General features: G+C 36.3%; 1 protein-coding gene across 3 annotated transcripts in view; it reads right to left on the bottom strand.

The window, feature by feature from the left end:
* GABBR2 (gamma-aminobutyric acid type B receptor subunit 2) overlaps nucleotides 1-20654 on the bottom strand; it is a 487733-nt gene that overhangs the window by 139528 nt on the left and 327551 nt on the right. For all 3 annotated transcript variants that reach the window (XM_074876123.1, XM_074876133.1, XM_074876142.1), the window contains 2 exons: nucleotides 16422-16529; nucleotides 2131-2253 (listed from right to left, as the gene is read on the bottom strand). In XM_074876123.1, coding sequence (XP_074732224.1) covers nucleotides 2131-2253; nucleotides 16422-16529 — 231 coding nt within the window. The remainder of the gene's footprint in view (nucleotides 1-2130; nucleotides 2254-16421; nucleotides 16530-20654) is intronic.

Here is a 20654-nt window from a genome sequence, read left to right as displayed (position 1 = left end):
AACTTGCCTCCAGTAGTGTTTACTATGCGGTAAGTACTTTGCAAACACACAAAAGATAATATCTGCTCAGGCAAACTCAACTAAAGAATTCACCATTGCAGAATGCACTTAAAAATCCTAAAATAAAAAAAAGCAAACAACAACAACAATAATAATAATAATAAAAGGAAATACAGTTGTCATTTGCTTTTACCAAGGAGTTTCTGAGACCTGAAGAGGTATGTTTCAGGAAAGCAAGTTACAGTTCACTGCTTAAATAAGATAAAAACATATGTACAGTATTTTAATGACCAAATTTGTTTGCATAATACTTTTATTTCCTTCCCTCCCCAAATCCATTATTTTAAGAAAGCATTCTGCACAACTTATAGTAATAGCTAAGATCTCTAAAAGTAAGTCAACTCTATGATGAGCGTTCAAAATATTGCACATTCTCCTCTGTGCATTCAGTGAATGTGAGTTTGCATGGGCTTACACAATTCCCAGAGAATTTCAGTTCTGATACAAAGTTCAGGCAACTGGTGTGCAGCCCTGTGGTCTAGTTAGCACCTAATGTGGAACACACACACTAAGTTTTTAGTGGTATACATTACATGACCAAAGAATATACACTGATAAGTTCAGATGGAAATAACAATAATTTAAAACTGCAATAAATATTATTTTTCAAATATATGGTATTTATGGTTTGATAACTTCATGGTTACTGCTGCTGTTTACAGAAGTTTCACTCAAGTGATTCTGATAAGACTAGATATCAGGATCTTTAGTTATGACTTCCCTCTGATCAGGGAAAAAAGTAAAAGTCCTTCTAACTCAGTCACCCACAGGACTGAAATGAGCATTATTTCAATTGGATTTTGTGACTACTCATCATATGTTTGGTTTTATATGAGCAGTGAAACTGTTAACAACACTGACAATTGAAATATCAGTTGCAATACAGTTAGAACGAAATGAAGTAAACAAGGTTATTGACAAGCTCTATTGTTTCAAGCTCTACAAACATGGAGCAGAAGTATCTCCACAAGACAAATTTTAGTTACATTTTTCATTTTTTATTGACAACCGTAATAACTGGGGAGTCTCTTAAAAAAAAGTTCAAACTCTAGGGAATGACTTAGAGGTATCTTTTCAGACTCTAAAATGATTTCTTGAAAGGCATCCCTTGCAATGTAGGAGGCATCGCTCCAAGATATCTTCTACAAATTATATTCAAATAAAAAGTAAAATCTTCTAATAAAATTCCAGAGCTACACTGCAAAGTAAAAACAAAGTAAAAACAATGGAATAAAATGTATCTTTTCTTGCAAACATTAACATCAGAAGAGAAAACTACCATTCTTTTTTCACTGATTACCATGTACTGGAAAAAAAGACTAACACTTCTAGATTGTTCTCATATTATCTAGTTTTCAGATATCACCAGTTTCCATGTTGGAAGTAATGAACTCTCAAACACTGTTAATCTGCATAAAGATAGAATTTTTTTTCCTAGTTCTGCACTGTTGCTGTCATTTTTCTTGCTGTCAGTTTGTCCAGAAAGCTCTACTTCTAGAAACCTACCAGAATGATGGAAAATTTGTACAGGTGGCATTAAGCTATTAGCTCCTCCCTATCAAGATTTCTAGCATGACCTTTCTGGGAATGACATTAAGATAGGAACAATCAGTATGTATGTATGCACACGCTATTACTGAAAATAAATATAGCAGTAGGTAACATAATTCCTGAACATCTCCACAAAGAATGCCGTCTAAGCAGTGACCTCTCCTGCACTTATCTTGAATGAGCTCTTACTGAAATCTACTAATGGGTTCTGATAATCTATTATTTATTACAACAGGCTCTAATAGAGAGTCTTAGTAGAAGACTCTCCTGTGTTTACAACACTTTCATCTAAAATCTCTCACAAGTGACAGACACGTGACACCTTCAACTACAGATACAATTTCTTTTGGCTGCAGTTATTTCATTTTTATTTGCTTTTAAAAAACAGAACCCTTCTTCCCCCCAAAATACACAGCTTGACCTGCTTTCATATAACCTAGTGCATCTTTAGCTTGGTCTTATAGAAAGCTGTAGATACTGATATGCAACCGTAAGTAATACTTGGGCTTGAGGACATACCTCCATGTTATACTTTTCCACTGTCCTTCTCAAAGGATCCACAACCTGCCAGCAAATCAGGATGCAAAGATCAATCAGTAGCATCCCTCCAACTATCACCAGTAGCTTCTGGTCTTTAATGATCTGGAGAGAAAAAAAAAAAAGAAAAAAAAAAGGGGGGGAGATTCCCATGAGCCATAGATAGATCCCTGTACAGCTTTATTCCTATATAAGGAGAAAAACACAAGTTGCTAATAAAAATGGTTTTTAACAATGAAACAAGAAAAGTTTCCGAAATATCAAAAGATGAAAGCAAGAAGACACAAATTATTTTAGTCCCTTTCATGGTTATTAGAAGTATCTAAAGTGCATTCTGATTTCTAAAAAGATATTGGGAAGACTCTTAAATATTAATATTGAAGTCCAGGTTTAATATTAACTCCTGGAAAATGAAAAAAAAAAAAATATTCTAGAGAGCCACTACTGTCTTTATGTATGCAAATGTGGAAAAGTGTCCATTACATCTCTCAAAGTAGCAGGAGTTGAGATAGTTTTCATTAAGATTTACAGCGTTCACTTCTTCATAACCTTCTCGGATGTGGAAAACACACTTGCAAGGTATTAAAAGAGAAATTAATTTTTGAGGTTGTGTGTGTGTGTGTGTGTGTTTAACATTTGCCTCTGTTACCCACGGAAGAAAGGGTTGATGTATTTTTTCTATATTACAAAGGTTAGAGGCTTTTATGCACGTGCAACTTAAAACATGTTTTTAATTTTGCATGGATTTTAGGTTCAAAAAAGAAAACAAGAGTTGCTAATAAAAATAATAAGCCAAACCATGTATCACAGTCTTGTATAGCTGCATGAAATCCCTGTATTATTTCTACTGTTATACACATAGCAACACAGAAAAAATACACTGCAAGTACATTATTTCAGTTGCAAGGTTGTAAGCATGTTCAAATATCAGGCAAAAATTAACTTTATGTCAGTCCTCTTGTGTCTATGTTCATGTTTTTTAAATTAATATGTACTTCTATTACTAATGAATACTCAGCCAGTATTCAAAGATACTGCCAAATTGTTTTAACATGGACAAACCCACATATTTTTCCCTAGTTTTGGGTATCAGAAACAGTTGGTTTAATCCAAATGAAATATTCAAAAGTATTAAGCCTGAGCTGCTTAATAAACTTATGATTATTTCAGTTCAATTTGATAAACTTATTAGGATTTTGAAAACGCATTACAAAGCCAGAAGTGTCATCTAATCTTAACACAGGCAAGGCTGGTATTCCTGCCTAGAATAAATTGTATTTGCATTGAAGTCCTATCAAGCTTAAGGAAATTATAAAAATGAATGTAATTTGAAATAATGTAAGAGGAACTTCAGAAAGTTTGTTTTTCATATTATTTAGTGAGATACATTTTTTATTTTGAAAGATGTTTCTGCAATATTGTGCACTGCTTTTTGATAATCTGCTAGTTTATTTTATAAATAATTTGGAGTCAACTAAGTGTAAAACAAAGGTCATTAATCAGAATGATTTAAAGGACATGATGCATTATTTTCATTTCTTGATTTAAACCTATGTAGCCACCATCATTATAAAGGATCAGAAAATGATGCTTTCCATACGTTTGAAGCCATAATAAAGCAGTATGTCCATCTTATTAGAGACAGCACCAGCATGCCTGGAGAGGACGGGTGAAGGGGAAAGGTGCAGCTTTCATGGTGGTATGTCTTGCTGCTGGATGGTTTGGCAAGGAAAACTTTGCAAGGAAAAGGTGTCTTGGTGGGAGGTGCAGGGAGAGGAAGACTCTTGCAATGTCTTTCCTCATTAAACTAAAAGGAAGTCAGATATTAAGCAAAGATTCTCAAACACAGCTTGGTCCCTCATCTTCTTCTGGAAATCATAACTATTTCTAACCTTTTAGTTGTTTACCAAATTGCAATCAAAGCTGAAAAGGGACTCCTTATTACTGAGGTTATCATCTGTAGAAAAAAGCCCATGCTTTTTTTTTTTTTTTTTTCTAATGCCTCTAAACAGGACTTGGGTGAAACATACCTACTGCTGCTCCTAGTGCTAGTGGAGACATAGGAGAAAAAAACATGGGGAGTCAAGTCCAAAGAGAATTTGGATTTAGATGAAATGCAGACACCTCAACCCAAATTTCTTTTTCTCCCTCTTAAATAGCTAGGTAGTTTAATTTATTGGCATATTTTAGTTGGTCTTTCTTTTTAACTGATGGGGTTTATTTTACTAAAGTTGGCTGTTTAACCATTATGTGTCTAGCCTCTCTCAGTAGCCAGTGGGCAGAGCAGAAACCTTCAAAGGGTGCTTCATCCCACTGGTCTTGGGTACAGTTTAGGATTAGAGAATTTAGTGTTCTGAAATGTGTCCTTCCCTTCCTCCCCCCCATGAGGGTGTGAAGACAATTAACTTCAGCTAAAAATAATCATTTGAGAAACTTAAAGATATGTGAAAAGAATCTGCCAGAAATGTTTCCCTCTGCTCCACTGAACCATAGAAATTCCTTATTAAAAACTCCAAAACATCGGTAATGACACCTTATCTTTCTAATGAAAATAGTGAACATTTTACCCAGGACAGGTAAAACATGAGGCAATTAGCCCACTGTCTTCCAAATTTATACAGACTATATTGATACTGAAACTAAGTTTGCATCAGATACAGATTTACCAACTCCTGGCAATATTAATCAAACTGGTACAGCAATGCCAGAAGCAAGAGAGTAAAAGGATACTGTTAAAAACAGTAATTCTGATAATCCACTCACTAACAGGGTCAAAAGAAATCTCATATTAACACTTCCTACTCAGGATCATGTTGCTAACCGCCCACCCTTGCTCTTGTGCATTTTTTATTTGTATCTGATCTTGCACTACTGCAGGTCAGTATTCATATTCTAGTTCACATGTAAGTTTGGTAACCTTTTTTTTTTGCAGGTAATTATTAAAACAAATAAAAACAGAAATCCAGAAAACTGCAGCTCTTCCTTGGATACCTCTTGGAGCATTCTTCCCTGTTGTGAATGGCCCTTTCCTGGACAGAAGGGGAGAGGTGCATAACAGCAGCTGTCACTGGCAGCAGGTATTATTCATCCCTTACTTCTGCCAGACAGCCAGGAGGAAGGCAAGCAAAAGAAAGCCCATAAAATAATCTGAGCAAGCGATCTGCACTGCTGTAATGAGCTCTGTACAACACGGTGCTACCAGTGCTGCATGCAGGGTGGGTGGGCTGAAAGCAGGGCTCCTGAAGCTGCCTCATGCACCCATCGCAACCCTGGTCTGCCCTTGGCAAAACCATTGCAGTAATGCAGCTCTGAAGCACAACTCTTCATGAAAACACTAGCTTTTCAGAATGAGACGTTGATTCAATTATTTTTCATGATTAGCAGTTTTGTCCTAATATAAATTTGCTCTGAAAAATGCTGTTGGTATATCACTAGCAGCATTTCTAAAATGCTTGCTGATCTCCCCCCTCCACCCTCAGGAAGCCCAGCTTTCCCTCTCCCCAGCCAGCACTCCCACCCACCACCACTCCTTAAGTTCAGTACATTCACTCCTTGGGAAACACCAGATGCACTGAAGGAGTCTTGACTCAGATCTTGTGAATCCAACAATTTCTCTGTCTGACAAAAGAAAGTCATGAGCAACTGAGGCTCCTTACAATCAAATATATTATTCTTCTTTCAGAGGAAGATTCTTATTTTTTTTCCTTTTCATCTTCCTTCTAGCATACAGTAAATCAGCCTTGGGAGAAATGCACGGTAGCTAATAAAATCCATTTTTGTGAGTGCTCCTGACTCCTCGCTGGAGCCAAGCTCTCATACAGCAGCATCTGTGAGTAATATTTTCTACCATCTGTGATTGGATAGGTGAATCTGTCTCATCCTGGCAGATCTGCCCGCTGTTATAAATGCCATTGCTACCAGTCTGGACTATATATCTGGATGTGAAGCTATCTGTCCTCAAAACAAATTCACTCAGAACAGAAACTGGTAGGCCATTTTCTTCTCAGCAGCATCGCTGTATCAATTTTTTTTCTGAAAACTTGTGACCATGAAGACAAGTTCAAGATCGAAGTCCTTATCTTCTGTGGGCCTTGCAGTCTGATCACAGGAGATATAAAATCTATCTAAAGCTTTGGGATGAAGTTTCTGCTCATGAAACTCTTGGGAATTTTCTAGAACTATCACAGGCTGTACTACCTGCCATGGCGACTTCAACTGTCTATATGGTTATCATTTCTCAGACGTTTTGTGAGTCTTTTTTTCATTTGCTTTTGAAAGCACATCCATTGTACCCTGCAGGATCCTATCCTGAACCGGTTTATGGGATCACCTGGCAGTTTGGCAAACAACAATAAATCATTAGGCTTACTTTTTGTAGTTAAGGCTAAGGAAAGCTTTTTATTTCTTACCTTATTAGAAACCAACTCTGCAAATGTATATGAAATGGACCTTAAAGCTGAACTCCATTCTAAAGCAAGAACAAAGTCTTACACATGAAGACTTACACTCTTCTCCAGGATGCAACATCAGCTTTGGACTCCCTGAGTTCCACAAATAGCTTTCTAGCATGGATAGAATAGTTCATTTCCTCCTGTCTTTTTTTTCAGTTAGTTTCTTTGTTACCAGGAACTTCACCTCCCTTTGTCAGAATAAACTAAATTTAAAGGAAGATCTATTAGCTAAATCTTGGTGGTTTGGTTGGTTGTTTTTCAATTGAATTCAGAGAAGCATAGCAAGGCCAGGAGTATTTCTGCATCTATTTATAGGTTTTGAGATAAAAATATATTTTCTTTGTCCTTGAAAATTTAGGGGGTTTTCTGTTTAAGAGGGCAATTCTGGTTTTTCTTATGTAGACCCCTTCTAGTCTAGCTGACAGATCTGTCCCTTGCCTTCTGGCACTAGCTGGATGCTTAATGCTATTCAGTAACTTTGTTTCAGTTGTCTCTTCCTCAGACTCCTGGGATGGAATCTGTAGAGAGAAACCCTCTTTAAAGCATCCCTCTCTGAAGCTTCCTAGACCTTATTCCATTAAATGAATAACACTGACAGCAATTATTGAAGCCCTCAGATATCTGAAACCCAATGTTCCTCTCCCTGGTACATACAGAAATCATGCTGATAGGAGTAATCCCTGTGAACTGGAGGGGAAAGAGAAAAAATAACAATTTTGTGGAAAAAAATTATAAAGTCTACAAGGCTGGAAAAAGGGACCATATAACCACTCCTACCCTTGCCTTTGGGATATTCTCTCTGTTGCATAAACGACCCTTTCATTTCTCCCAGTATGATTAATAGACACCTTAGGGTTGCTCCCCTACATTTAGTGAGGCAGCACAAGTGGGAGGGTGCCATGAGGTTGGTGACGCAGAATCAGTGGCAGATAGGTGGACTCTGCCATACATGGGCCAAGGGAGATATCTATCTTTGAGTTATTAAAGTCATTAATATTTTAGAGAAATATTCTGTAATTTCTATTGTGTAATGGAATGAGGAAAAAGGACTATTGAAAACACATTATGCATTGTTCCCAATAACTCCACAATGTTTTTTTCAACAGTTATTATGAGTATTTTCTATAATAGGTTCTGTGATTAGTATTGGGAACACTTTTTGCACTGCAATTACATTAGTTTTAATGAGTGAATGCTAACATTTTAAAAAGCATATTTTGTAGCAGCAATCTTTTTTGACCAGTAAGCCACTGGTAGTAAAAAGCTAATCTTAAGACATTTTACTCTCTTACAGATATTTTGATTAATTTGATGAAAGATTTGTATGTCTACTTACAAAATAAAAAATAAATTTGCTTTCTCTGAGGTTCTACTGTGAACCCTGCAGTCTGAGAACTTGATTTTTACTGCTTTCCAGGATAGTGGAATGCATGATACTACTGATAATAATGGACAATTGGATACGATCAGAAAGCTTGGTTTTGAGAATTAAATAGCTAGAGTCACTAGCCTGGATAAAGTATGTATTTCTAGAACGTGCCTTATTTGCTGACTCATACTCAGGATAATTGTGGAGTATCTTTGGGCAGACTCACCCTCTCAATAACTGCATTGCAAATATGAATGTGTTGACTCTACGCCTTGCTGTCAGGAGAAGCTATCTGATTAGAAGACATCTTTCCCCTTTTCCAACTCATATATAAAAAAGGGGAAACATCCTAGGGGGATGCTCCCTAGGGGGAGCAGAAGATAGAAACTTTACAAGGTTAGAGAAGGACAGGGATACTGTGGCAGGTTAAAAAAATTATAAAAATCTTCGTCTTTGGAAGCCTGAGCCTCAGTTATGGCTACAATGCATTAGAGAATTGGAGAGATGATTTACTAACATTGCTAATTCAACCATAACAAACACACAGACTGATATAACATGGTTAGTTTCACAAAACTCTCTTGAAAGGACAAAACCAAAAAACACTGTAGTCTTAAAAACCAAAATGGCACTAAAGAAATCTGACTTGACAGCATTAGAACCAACCATTCTTGCGACAGTGTTTTGGAGAACAGCCTTAGAAACAAACCTCAACACAGTATTAACTTCTCTGCTATGATAAGTAAAGCAAGATATGCTGCCTTGAGAGAACTGCATGTCCCATCAACACAGCAGGTCAAATTCACCTTTGAGAGAAATACATCTGCTGAACCCAAGACTGCACAGGCCGTAAGTGTGGAGGAATTTCCACTGGGGCTGTGAATTCTCATCTTTAGTGCTAAAAGCGATCCCAATCTTCAGGAAAAAAGTGCACAAAGGATTTGAATGGCCTAGAAGAAATGTTCTGATTTTGTTTGAGATAACATTAAAATACCTAGACTTTAATATTTTCTTTAATGAACAATTCTGTGGGAAAGCATACTACATCATTACCAAATAGCTGGGGACATCAATGCACTTGATTACATTTACAATCCAATTTCAAGCTATTCAGGAATAAATTGCCTCATACTGTATAGCGACATGTTCTTTATTTCTCTGTCAGCCATTAGTCTCATAATACATAGAAATTATGGTTGTAGCACCATTTATGAACAGTTACATTTCACACAGAGTTTTCATTGTTTTCGTTGCTACTGAGGTTTAGCCTTATCAAACTGTACCATGCAGAAATTTACATACATAAATTACTTCAAAAGCAGATTTTTCTCCTAGATGTACAGTTCATTAGCTGAACTTCTTTCTGTGACAGGAGCTTGAGATTTAGCTCCCCGATCCATATTTATATGAATGTAAATTTTAGAAATGTGTTTCCTATTGTTCCCTGGCTGGCATTTTGGCTGATCGGCTCTTACGAAAAACAGGATGCTTATTTTATATCTAAATATGGATTCTAGGATTACACTGACTATTTTCAAAGCTTTGGACTTAAAATTTATAGATACAGCTATTTGGGGGAAAAAAAAATTTGGTTTCCGCTTATATCACTTTAGGAATTACTATATCTGGATATTAATAACCCATGAAGCTATACCTGAATAATTTACACTGCACTGTAAGTATTGTGGATTACTTGATCCAATGATAAATATTCATAATGAAAAGAAAAAATAAATCCCAAACATAAGCAAATTTCAAACCTCTGTCTTCTTTCTTACTTTTAAAGACTGAACAATAATGCTGTACATTTCTTTAGGTATCCATATGCTGGTTCATTTTCAGCAGATGGTCCCTAATAGATTGTTGTACTGTTGGTATGGTTACCCAAAGCAAATTTTTGGATCCTGATATATCTCGTTTTCAGACTTATGATCTCTCATACATACTTAGTGAAATATATGTGTATCCTAGGGGAAATCCAGCATATAGCTTTTTGTTATACACACAAAAAGCTCTAGCTAGATTGAAAAAAATGTCCTGGAAAAGTACAAATATTACAGTCTGAAAAGTGACGTGGAAAAATATTTTATAGCAGTGGTTACAGAAAGAATCAATTAGGTAATATGATCTACATGTATTCTAATACAGAATTATGTCTACAAAGGCATTTAAGCAATTAAATAAGATGTGGCCTGTGAGGTTCTGACCTAAACCCTCTGTGAAGATAATCTAAAAAACTTTGCTTTGTCTATTTTAAATGATTAAGGGTATGAGTATCTTTTTTGAAACATCTTCAGAACTTTTGTGAGAAAGATTATAGATTGTAATAAATTATAAATTCCATAGGTGGCTTGAAAAACCTATAGAAAAGTTTATAACTAGAGATTATACTCATCCTATGAACTTTTTTGCAGAGGTTTCCAAATGAGGGATGGAGACAGCAATAAGCAGAGGCAAGTTGTGAGGAGAAGGCAGCGGCACGTAAGCTCAGAAGCATGTGGCCTCCAGCTGCTTTCTTCTCTCTGTTTTTTGTTTTTTTTTCCTCAGGGACAGTCTGTGCAATTGCAGATACTGACAGCTTTCCTGCAGCTGGTACCAGGGGGTGAGAGCGCACAGCCAGCTGCTGCCCACCCTGATTGGAAGGTCAGAACCAGGGGCTGCTCAGAGCAACCCACATGCCCTGCTCCCCAGAAAGGGCACAGACAGTCTCTTACCACTTCCAGTCTTCCATGCGCCTCAGTTTACGGATCATTAAGTATATGAATTAGGGAGGTGGGGTGGCTGAGTTTGTGTTAAAAAATGGAATGGGAAGGCAACAAGCTAAAATCTTTGAGAATTCCTGCCCTGCTGCACTCAGGTAATAAATCTGCCTCTCAAAAACAAGTGCTATCCTTTTCTGAAAACTGTGCTAAAACAGATTTCTAAAGCATAACAAATAATTCTGGAAATTAATTCTTTTTCTTCATGTTGGCACTTAACTGTTTTATACACGAGACCACCTTTCTCAAAACTCCTACTGCCCTTTTCATTATGTATATTTTTCTGGTTTAAGTGAAAAAGACTGCAACAGAAAACAGCCTCTTTTATTATAGAGTCCTATTGCATGCCCAGAGCAGACTCACTGTGTCTGCTCCATGACACTGGCATCATGTAAAAAACTAAGGCAGCACTGGTGTCCTAATAACACACATGGGGGAAAAAAATGTACATTGTAGAGATTCTAGCAAGCTGTAGTTTTTCAGTGATTGACTTTTTAGCCACAATATAACCCTTTTAACATTTTCATGAGCCCATTCTTTTTAAAGAAAATGAAAAGAAAGAGAATTCAGAGAGCTGCATGTATCAGGAAAAGGGACCTTTAGATCTTTGCACACCTCATCAGCTTGAGCTAAAAGTGTAACTAGAAGCTACCATGAGCTGTACAACAGCATAACAGGAAGACAAGGTACATATTTTGTCTGTAGGTTTTACAGACACATAGTAATAAAGAACAGTGAAACCCTAAAATCCTGTGTTCAGATTTTATGCTCTGCCCACACTTCTGTGCAACCATTCCAGGCAGTCCTAATTTCAACTTCTTGCCTCTTATTCCTTTTCCACTCTTATGTTCTTTTCCTAGTCTATGTCCCTACTTTTCAGGCCTGCCGTCCTGTTTCTAAATGTCAATCTTAATCTATTTTTAATCCAGATGTAGTCCCTCAACTGGATTTTGCCACTTGACTCTCAAACTCGGGGTCTATGTTGCACCATACTCAGCTTTCCTGACCACTTCTTACAGACTTCCCTGCTTCAACTCTTTGTTGGCTGTCAATCTTATTTAACTCTCTGGGAACTCTTATCCAAATTCAGTCTCCCACGTCAACTCCTTCTCCCAGTCTATAATCCCAAACTTTTCCCTATTACTTTTCTCTGGAGAGGCTCCCATTCCCTCTGAAGCCCTTAGCAGCTAACCTGATTTCTCATTCTCAGTTTCTTCTCTGTTCCCTACCTCTTGACCTCATGGTTCTTTTGCAGTGCCAGCCTCCCTTCCCCATGCTAGTATCAACAATGTAGGCTGTACGATCTCCTATCTGTCTTTGCAATGCATGAAGACCACAGCTCTCTTCAGAATTCTTTTAAGGACTTCGTAGGCTGAATGTAAGAAAATAAGTTTGCCAGACTGCAGCCTGACAGGCATAGCTAAGTCAAGTTGGACTGGTAAATCGTTTTTCTCTGTTGTGGTTGGTTGTAGGTTTCTAACCCTGTGATAGTACCAATATCTTTTCTCAATACTTTAGCTCTTTAAACCTTTCTCATCTGTGAGAACTCTACAGTCACACAGTAAATTTAAGAACAGAGAAAACCTTATGAAATATCATCAATGAGTAGAATAATGTTGGCAAAACCGTAGCAGCACAAGCCTTAAGGAAAGTTGCTGTTATACAACCCCTGTGCAACTATTTTCTGTATTTACCTTGTAACAACATTGTCAACATAAAGACATATGCCACCAGAAATCTACAGTGGTAGTAATAACTGAGTACATTGACAATATTTTCAGTGAAAATTAAACATAAAACATCCCTCCCCTGGTCTCACAGTTAAAAGGATGAGGTACAAATAGAAGTAGAATGTACTATGTTAAGGATAAGACAAGCTTATCATAGTGATGTCAACTGAGAAGTATTGTACTTTCAAATACAAACTGCAACAAGCAACACTGTGACCCAGATCATCATGCTTTATTGTACTCACCTACAAATGGTCAAACACTTGTCTTTGTAGGAGCACCGTATATAAAGCTTATGGAAGCTTTAAATACCAGTGCTTTGAATTTGTTACTATTCTGGTATTTGTCAAAAGTTAATAGTCTTTATTTGGCATACTGGAGTTGTGCAGGAGCAGTCACTATGCAGGACTGCCTTAATGCCCCCTAAAACCTAAGACAGCACAGTTTCCATCAAAAAAGAGCTTTCCAACCTTCTAAATTTTACCAGAAGGGCTGGCCTCTTCAAATGGTTCAGCTAGCTAAAGCTTCCCCACGACACCTCATGCTCTCCTGCCACTGATATTCTCCTTTCTCTCCCCTTATCCACTGCTGGTCCTCCTGCTGGCGAGGGAAATAGAAAAGCAGTCCCCACCTCACACTGAGCAGAAGATATTCTGCTGCCCAAACCAACAGAAAGATGATGTATCAAAACCAGAATTGCACCTCAATTATAAGTGTTACAGTTATTTTTAATACTAATTCTATTCTACTTTACATTATCTCTACTAACCTCTTTAAAACTCAAAATTAATTTATTTCCCCCTATTGATTTTGTCACTTCCATTTTACAGAAATTGATTCCTTTGCACCCCTCTGTTTCAGATCCAGCTAAAATTAATACATTTTTAATTTGCTTCCTTTGAGCCCTAGCAAGATCAAAGATGGTAACAGAGCTCTGGGAATATTGCAAAATTTGTCAGTGAGCAGCCTGATAGCAAAAGAACTGTATTCTGAATTTTATTGTTTATTTTTTCCAGTAACAAAGCAGTGGATGTATAAATGGGTTAAAATAAAAGAGATTTTTGAGAGCTTTATAAACAGAAGTTAACAAAAATTTTCAACTAATTCAAGGCACTCTAAATGATTTTTTCCACTCTCCACCACACTAAAATGGAGATATAGTGTATTATTATTTTAAATTCTATATATTTTCTCACGATGAGACAGAAATCCACTCATCTCTTCACAAAGCCATGTTGTACACTTAAGATAAGTGTCCAGTAAAAGTTTGGAAGCAAGCTTGCGCTATCTGATGAAGATAAATAGATTCACTCATCATATTCTTTTCTCCCTTACTTAATACCCATGTCCATGAAATGAATGAACCAATCTTTTGAAAAGCCGCACAGAGATTCTTCCACTCTGTGAAGAAATTTCACTGTAAAATTTTCGTGATGAAAATATTCAGGATGACAGGCAAAAGTGGCATACCTAAATGTCAGATTTTACTGTCATATACAGGTGGAAACTGAAGTGATCACAAATTAATCGGACCCACAGTACCTATATAATTTTGGAACTTTGTTCTCCTCATACTGAAAAGCCAGTCTGTTCTCTCGTGGCACAACTAACTCAAAAAAGATTAATATGCTTTTTCATGCAGCACTACCTTTGTTTATTTGTCAGTTTAGATATTGTTTGTGAAAATTTCTATTGTCTGTGCTTCCACAGATTCAAAATACTTTGTCTGTAAACTATATCTGCTGAAAAAGAAAATGTCCATCTTGTAAGTAGAGAATGCCATGTTTTTCAATCAACTCTTAAAAAGTTTTATCTATCCTGGCAAATCAAAGACAGAAAATGTTTACCTAGTAAATATCATGAATAGCTAATTTGTTTTGCATTAAGAAAACAGTTTTTTATGATTCATGCTTGTGTTCTGAAGTGGGATATCCAAATAAACCAAACCAATATAATTCTGTGGAACAGCCATTCTTTAGATTTTACAGAACAAAATGCATTATTTACTTAATTACAGAATATTGAATAAGGTGCCCTAATAGCCTTGATGTTTCCAGTATCACTCAGAGCAAAGCGTCTCATTGGTCAGCATCCAGAGGTCTGAAAGTTTATCTCCCTTATACTGGTCAGTGTCTTTTTAACTGATCTTAAATAATTTTTTAACATCCAGTGTGAATAAACAATAGCAATTTGAAGTTGCTGATGGGCCTGTTGAAGAACAGGCATTACAGAGAATTTGGGGATTATGTTTAATTAACAGACAGTGAAATTTAATATTGAGTAGCAACTTGAAGCTCTAAAATGAAATGTTTTCTAAAAAACAATAAAGCAAATACTTAGTGGCAGTCCACTGAAGTACCTCTTCATTCCTATTTGGAATAGTATGTGTTGTAGAAACGATAAAATTCTGAGGATAATAAAGGTTAAGTAAATGCTTTTATGTGTTACACTGGTAGTATCTTGTGTAACTTCACTAATTTACAAAGATTTGTACCAATATAGCTAAAACCATATTTGCAATATAAAATTTCATTTTTCAAGAAGGTGAAACACTAGCTCAGCTTTGGTAAAAAATTTTTAAGACAGATAGTTTAAGATCCGTGAAAAATATCTACGGGACTCTGGTAGGATGTTACAGTGGCCTCTTTGTACAGGTGCAGAAAAGGTGGTCTCTACTTCCTTCCATCCAGAGTATCCCGTTACTGGTACAGAAATTTCTTATCGTTTTATTTAGTTTTAGAATATTTGTTATTTACTCTTCATTATTTTTTACACTGAATGATATTTGGGATTTAATTAACAAACATTTAAACAAACCTGACTTGACTGTATAGTAGAGGGAAGCACTAGGGCGTTGTGTTGTTAACGTGCCAGAGTGCTAGGTCCAGTTCCAGTCACGGCATGTATTTCCTTAATAACCTGGGATGTAAATCCTCTTAGAAACCAAGTTAGCTCTCTCTCTGTCTATCTAAAGTCCAAACCTTCTTAGGGAAAGGTGTATCTCATGGTGACAGCAATTCCCTACATGTTGCAACTGTAGTACTAACAAAAAGAAAATTAAAAAAATACAGCTTTTCCATGACCACACACAGAGGGAAACAAAGAGAGGAATCTGATGAGGTTTTTGAATACTGCTCTACTTATTTGGGGTGTAAATGACTCTTTATCACTTGTTAGAATAAATCCATTCAGCTGCGTATACGAACTGCATTTGGCAATACTTCTCACTCTATAATAATATTAATTTTGTTTTTCTGTTTCATGCACATTTCTCTTAATGTTTTTTCCATCAAAATTATTTCTATTCACCAGTTTTCCCATTTTTAAATAAAACGATCTGATTAAAAACACTTCATGTGTGAAAAGAAGCTCCATGGGAAAAATATCAAATGAACAATACATACATGAAGTGTTCTACTACTCCTAAGCTGAGCCTAATCGTTTACAGAAAATGTGCTGTACCAAAAATGATGGAGATGACTGCTGTGGTTCAATTCCAATCAGTCTTAGGGTGAGCTTATGCAATTTCAGTCAAAATTGGAAATAGGAAGCTGTATAAACAGCTTTCTGTTGCTTCTTCCTACTAATCCATGAGAAACTTGTGTGTAATACCTGTATTTCCAACAGACATATAGAGAAAACATTTCATAACAGCTGTGAATCTACCAGAAGGAGACCTCTGGATGTTGAAACAACATACTAAATAAGAGTGAGGTTCCAAATTCACTTTTACAGTTTACATCCATCTTCACTGTCCACCTCTCGTTACAAAGACTGAAGGGCTGGTACTCGATTCCAGCTCTCAGAGACTAAAAAGGAGACCAAGAAAGCTTCAATATCAAACCACTCAGCATATTTGAATGTGACACATCAACAGAGTCAGCACAAGTATGGCCAACCAGGAAAGGTAGCAAAATAGAAAATTATATTAACAGGGCAATGAGAAAAGTTTACTTCCCCTCACCTTTTTCTTCATTTTTACATTTTTGAAAATTGCATGAACTCTCCATGTTTTTGCAAACATTGCTCCAAATGCAGTTGTGTATCCCACTGTAAGAATCCATGTTCGGACCTAAAAATATGTATATATAAAAAAAGACAAAGTCATTTAATTTTCAGTAGACAATGTGGATATCATCATTTCAGCCAACTTTTTTCTCAAGAAAAAAATACGCAAAGAACTTCACCAAAATATTGACATTTCAAAGTTGTCTCATTCATTGCTTTCTTGCTTTTTTTCCTCCTCCCTCCATCCCCTCTCCAAGTATAACAAATCTGGATGCTGAATTAACAATCTCTTCCATATAAAAAACTACAACTCTGTGACAATATTCTGCATTTTTTTCATTTTTATTGTGTTCTGTGCAGACAGAGGAAGGAAGTAGTGGAGGACACCAAGAGACTGAGACTATAAAAAGTACCCAGGGAACTAATAATAACAGCAACATTTTGAACAGAAATGAACAGAGAAGTATAGATGTTATTCAGACTAAATAAGAGGAAATTGTACTATGTGAGGTATACATCACTTAATGAAGACCTTGAGCATTCTGGAAAGGTAAGAAAAACTGACCTTAAATTATCATACAGGGAAAAATGGCAAGAGAGGAACATAGCCTTGGTGGGCAGGCCTCAGGGACAAGACCTGAATCAAAGATAATACCTGCAATATGGGCCTAAGAAAAAGGAGATGGTGAGCTTACAGAAAACGATGGAGTAATGGGACCCTAAACTGGCCACAGCTTTGACATAGACCTATCTAGACATTTTCCTCATAGTGAGCTTCCCAGAGAAAAGAAGATTTTTAAACTAAAAAAGATATAACGTCTTTAGACTACAAACTATAATGACTTTTTTTTTTTTTTTTAATAGAAAAACCTCTCAAATTGACCAGAGAGGACAAAACACAAGTTACAAAAGCTTTTTGTGCAATTCCCCACCTGCCCATAGCATCCTTGTAGGTAGGTCCTCGCTTTCAGACTTGGTTTCAGCTAAGCCAGTGACTTTCAGAGTTGTAGTAAGCTCTGTACAGCCCCCTCTAATTCCTTGGAAGTTTCTCTTTTTGTTACCCTGGAGGTTTGGCTGTTTGAAAGCTTTTCTGCCCTGAACAGACTATTTTCTTCCTCAAAGATGGACTAGAGACTACACAGCATAGCGGGTGGAAGACCACATGGGAGGCACAGCAGGGAGCTGGAAGCCTACAGGTGTATTTGAGAGCCTAAGAAATCACAAGGAGGAGGAACGATCTCTTCCTCCCTCTAGAGACTTCACATGGGCTGGCTGCCAAAAAGGGAGACCGCACAAAAATGAAAAAAGAAATAAAAATAAAATGCACTGCACATTGCAGATGTAAAAACTGAGGGAGAGACAATGGCTAAAGACAGGGAAGGCAAAGCTAGAAAAAGGGAAAGGCAGCCTTCTTTCGGCCATGTTGACCATGCATCTTTGGCCAGTAGCGCTGTTTCTTGATATAAAACCAATCTGATTTATGGAAACCTGGACATTCTGAGAAAGGATTTTGAAAAAAATCTTCAGATGACCTAAAGGCAATGTTTTTCATTGGAAACCATCCTCATTTCACATCTGACTTCTGGAGAGTTTGGCATTTCTAATTTGTATCTTTATCACATGCATATTGATGAGAAGCTAGGTGTTGCAGTAAGATGCAAAACTTGGGATCTAAGATAAATATTAGGAATAATCAAATGTTTCCCTCCTAAATGCACGTTATCTAGTTTTTTCCTTTCCAAATGTCTTCAGAATTTTCATTTTTGTATTCAAAAAATGATTTTTCCCTCCAGATTTTCTGAAATAGAAATCCTGATTTTTAGTAAGCACTAATGACTGGGTATCAAGGCAGAAAAGAAAAAAAAAAAAAGAGATGACTCATTCAAAAAATATTGCTAAAGCAATAGGACATGAAATGACTACAGTTCCTTAAAATAAATAAATAAGATACACATGATCAATAATGAGAGAAAAATACACACAGAACAGGTGCCTTGCATCTTGGCAATGAAGAGTGTATACAAATGAACACCCAAAACTGTCTGAGGGGGCATATGCCCCAAAGTGATAACACTGTGCACTATGCAGGGACACACACCTTGAGTGTGCAAGTGTGAACTTGGGGGGTGCTGTCTTATGGGCGTAGGCATTACCAGGTTGCAGAAGTACACACAAAGGTACACATCTACAGGACAGCTGTGTATAGGGGAACCTGCAGCCCCGGAAGAAAGGGTGTGCTGGTAACCCATGCGTCCTGCGAGCAGGAGGTGGCTGCATGTAACTCAGTGTGTGTGTTTATTAGAAAATGTTGCAATTATGTATAGAAGACCATTTAGATATTCATATGTATATATTAACATTATATTAGTGTCTAATGTTGCGATTTATCTGTTGCATTGCTGATACTTGCTGGTTAAACTTGCTATTAATAAAACCAGTAAACCAGCTGTGAATAGATTCAAACCACATGAGCTTTGCCACTTTGTGACATTCTTGAATACAGCATTGAAAAAAAAACCTGTAACCAAAAAAAATAGGAATAGATATTTAGGTCAGTAAAGTATTATTTTTAACTTAAATATTTTTTTAAGTCTTTGCTTGTTAACCATTATCATACATTATGCTAATAACTTCAGTAAAACCACAGTTAGGTCAATTCTGAGTGATTTAAAAAATACGTTTCATATCAATATGTTCATATTAGCCCGTTACATCTTTTTTTGACTTCACATCAATTGAGCTGTGATAACCATACTGAGCATTCAATCTTTTTGCTGCTATTAATAAGTATTCAGCTCCTTTGTGTACAGTTTAGTGATATATTTGGCAAACAGATACATGGTATTTTCATGTCTCTAATAAGACTGTTTTGTTCTCACTGAAACAGTAATTGCCTCTTGGGAATAGTAATAAATTCAATTATGCTCATAATATGTTTCTAACCCGATATTCAGAAAAATGTTATTTCTAGCATGCTTGGTTCAAAAAGTTTTATGTATTCCTGATCTGGATTGTGCAAATTAGGATAATATAACTATTGGCTATATTGGAAACATTCTAGCTTAAACGTACCAGGAGATTTTGTCAAAATGAGATCTCTGCTGCTAAGAACGAGGTGGTAAGTTTCGGATGAAAATAAATTTTTAATTTTGAAGAGAATGACCTCGAATCTGTCTACTATAATTCATTAATGAAGCCAGCAAAATGAAAAATTTAGAAAACAGCAAAAGCCTCTAAAATTCATATATCTGCCCATTTATATTCTTCAATGTATTTTACCTCCAAATCCCACTCATTTGAAAGAACATGATAAAAATAACACCAATAATTGGAGAGCATGACCATGATTTTATACAATCGAGTTTTTAATGATGCATTTTGACAAAAGAAGCTGAGGAAGATCAACCTCCCCCCAGTACCCACCAACTGAGCAGGAAAAGCCCCTCCTTCGAAGATGGGAAACTTGCATTCAAATCCCTACTTCAAACTAGACACAAAACCTGAAAACATTCCTATGTTCCTATAGAAGGATAATTTATAAAAATAGCCACTGTTTAACTTTTTCTTAAAAGGTTAGGTCATTACAAAATTCCTCATGCCTTCACTGAATTTTAGGATACACCTTCAATTATCTGCTTATATTTCCTGGTTACTTCTTTTTTGACTAATTGAATATCTCCCACAAATTTTTTGTTTTCTGTCATTCAAAGATAACTTGCAAGTGTCAAAGGAGATAATTTTTCCATCATATAATAAGCACTGATAGCTTAACAGCCTTATATAAAGTTACTTCCATTTGAATCATATTTCCTCTCAACCTTGAGCTTTAGCTGGCTAGCCTACGTTCTGAATGTTGCTATTTGATATCTTCACACAAATCTATCTGCACCTTTCCCGATATCTTGTTATGAGAATGGTGAAGCGGTTACTATTTATATATCTATGTAATAGACCTACAAAGCTACTTGATAGTACAACTCATTATTAATAGAAGCAGCTATCTAATTGTAAACAATGAGTTAGTGAGGGGAAATTAGTAAGTGGTGAAAGCATCAGAAACATCCTGAGCAAAGAAGTAAAAGTCTCTGCTTGTTTATACGCTCTAAGAATGAAGCTTATAAACAAACCCACTATTTTAGGTACTCTTTCAGATAAACAAAAATATTATTTGCATTTATTTTAAATTATT

The sequence above is a fragment of the Strix uralensis genome, chromosome 1, assembly GCF_047716275.1.
Source record: "Strix uralensis isolate ZFMK-TIS-50842 chromosome 1, bStrUra1, whole genome shotgun sequence".
Classification (NCBI taxonomy): Eukaryota; Metazoa; Chordata; class Aves; order Strigiformes; family Strigidae; genus Strix; species Strix uralensis.
Note: the sequence above shows the minus strand (reverse complement) of the source record. Positions and strands in the feature narration are given on the sequence as shown.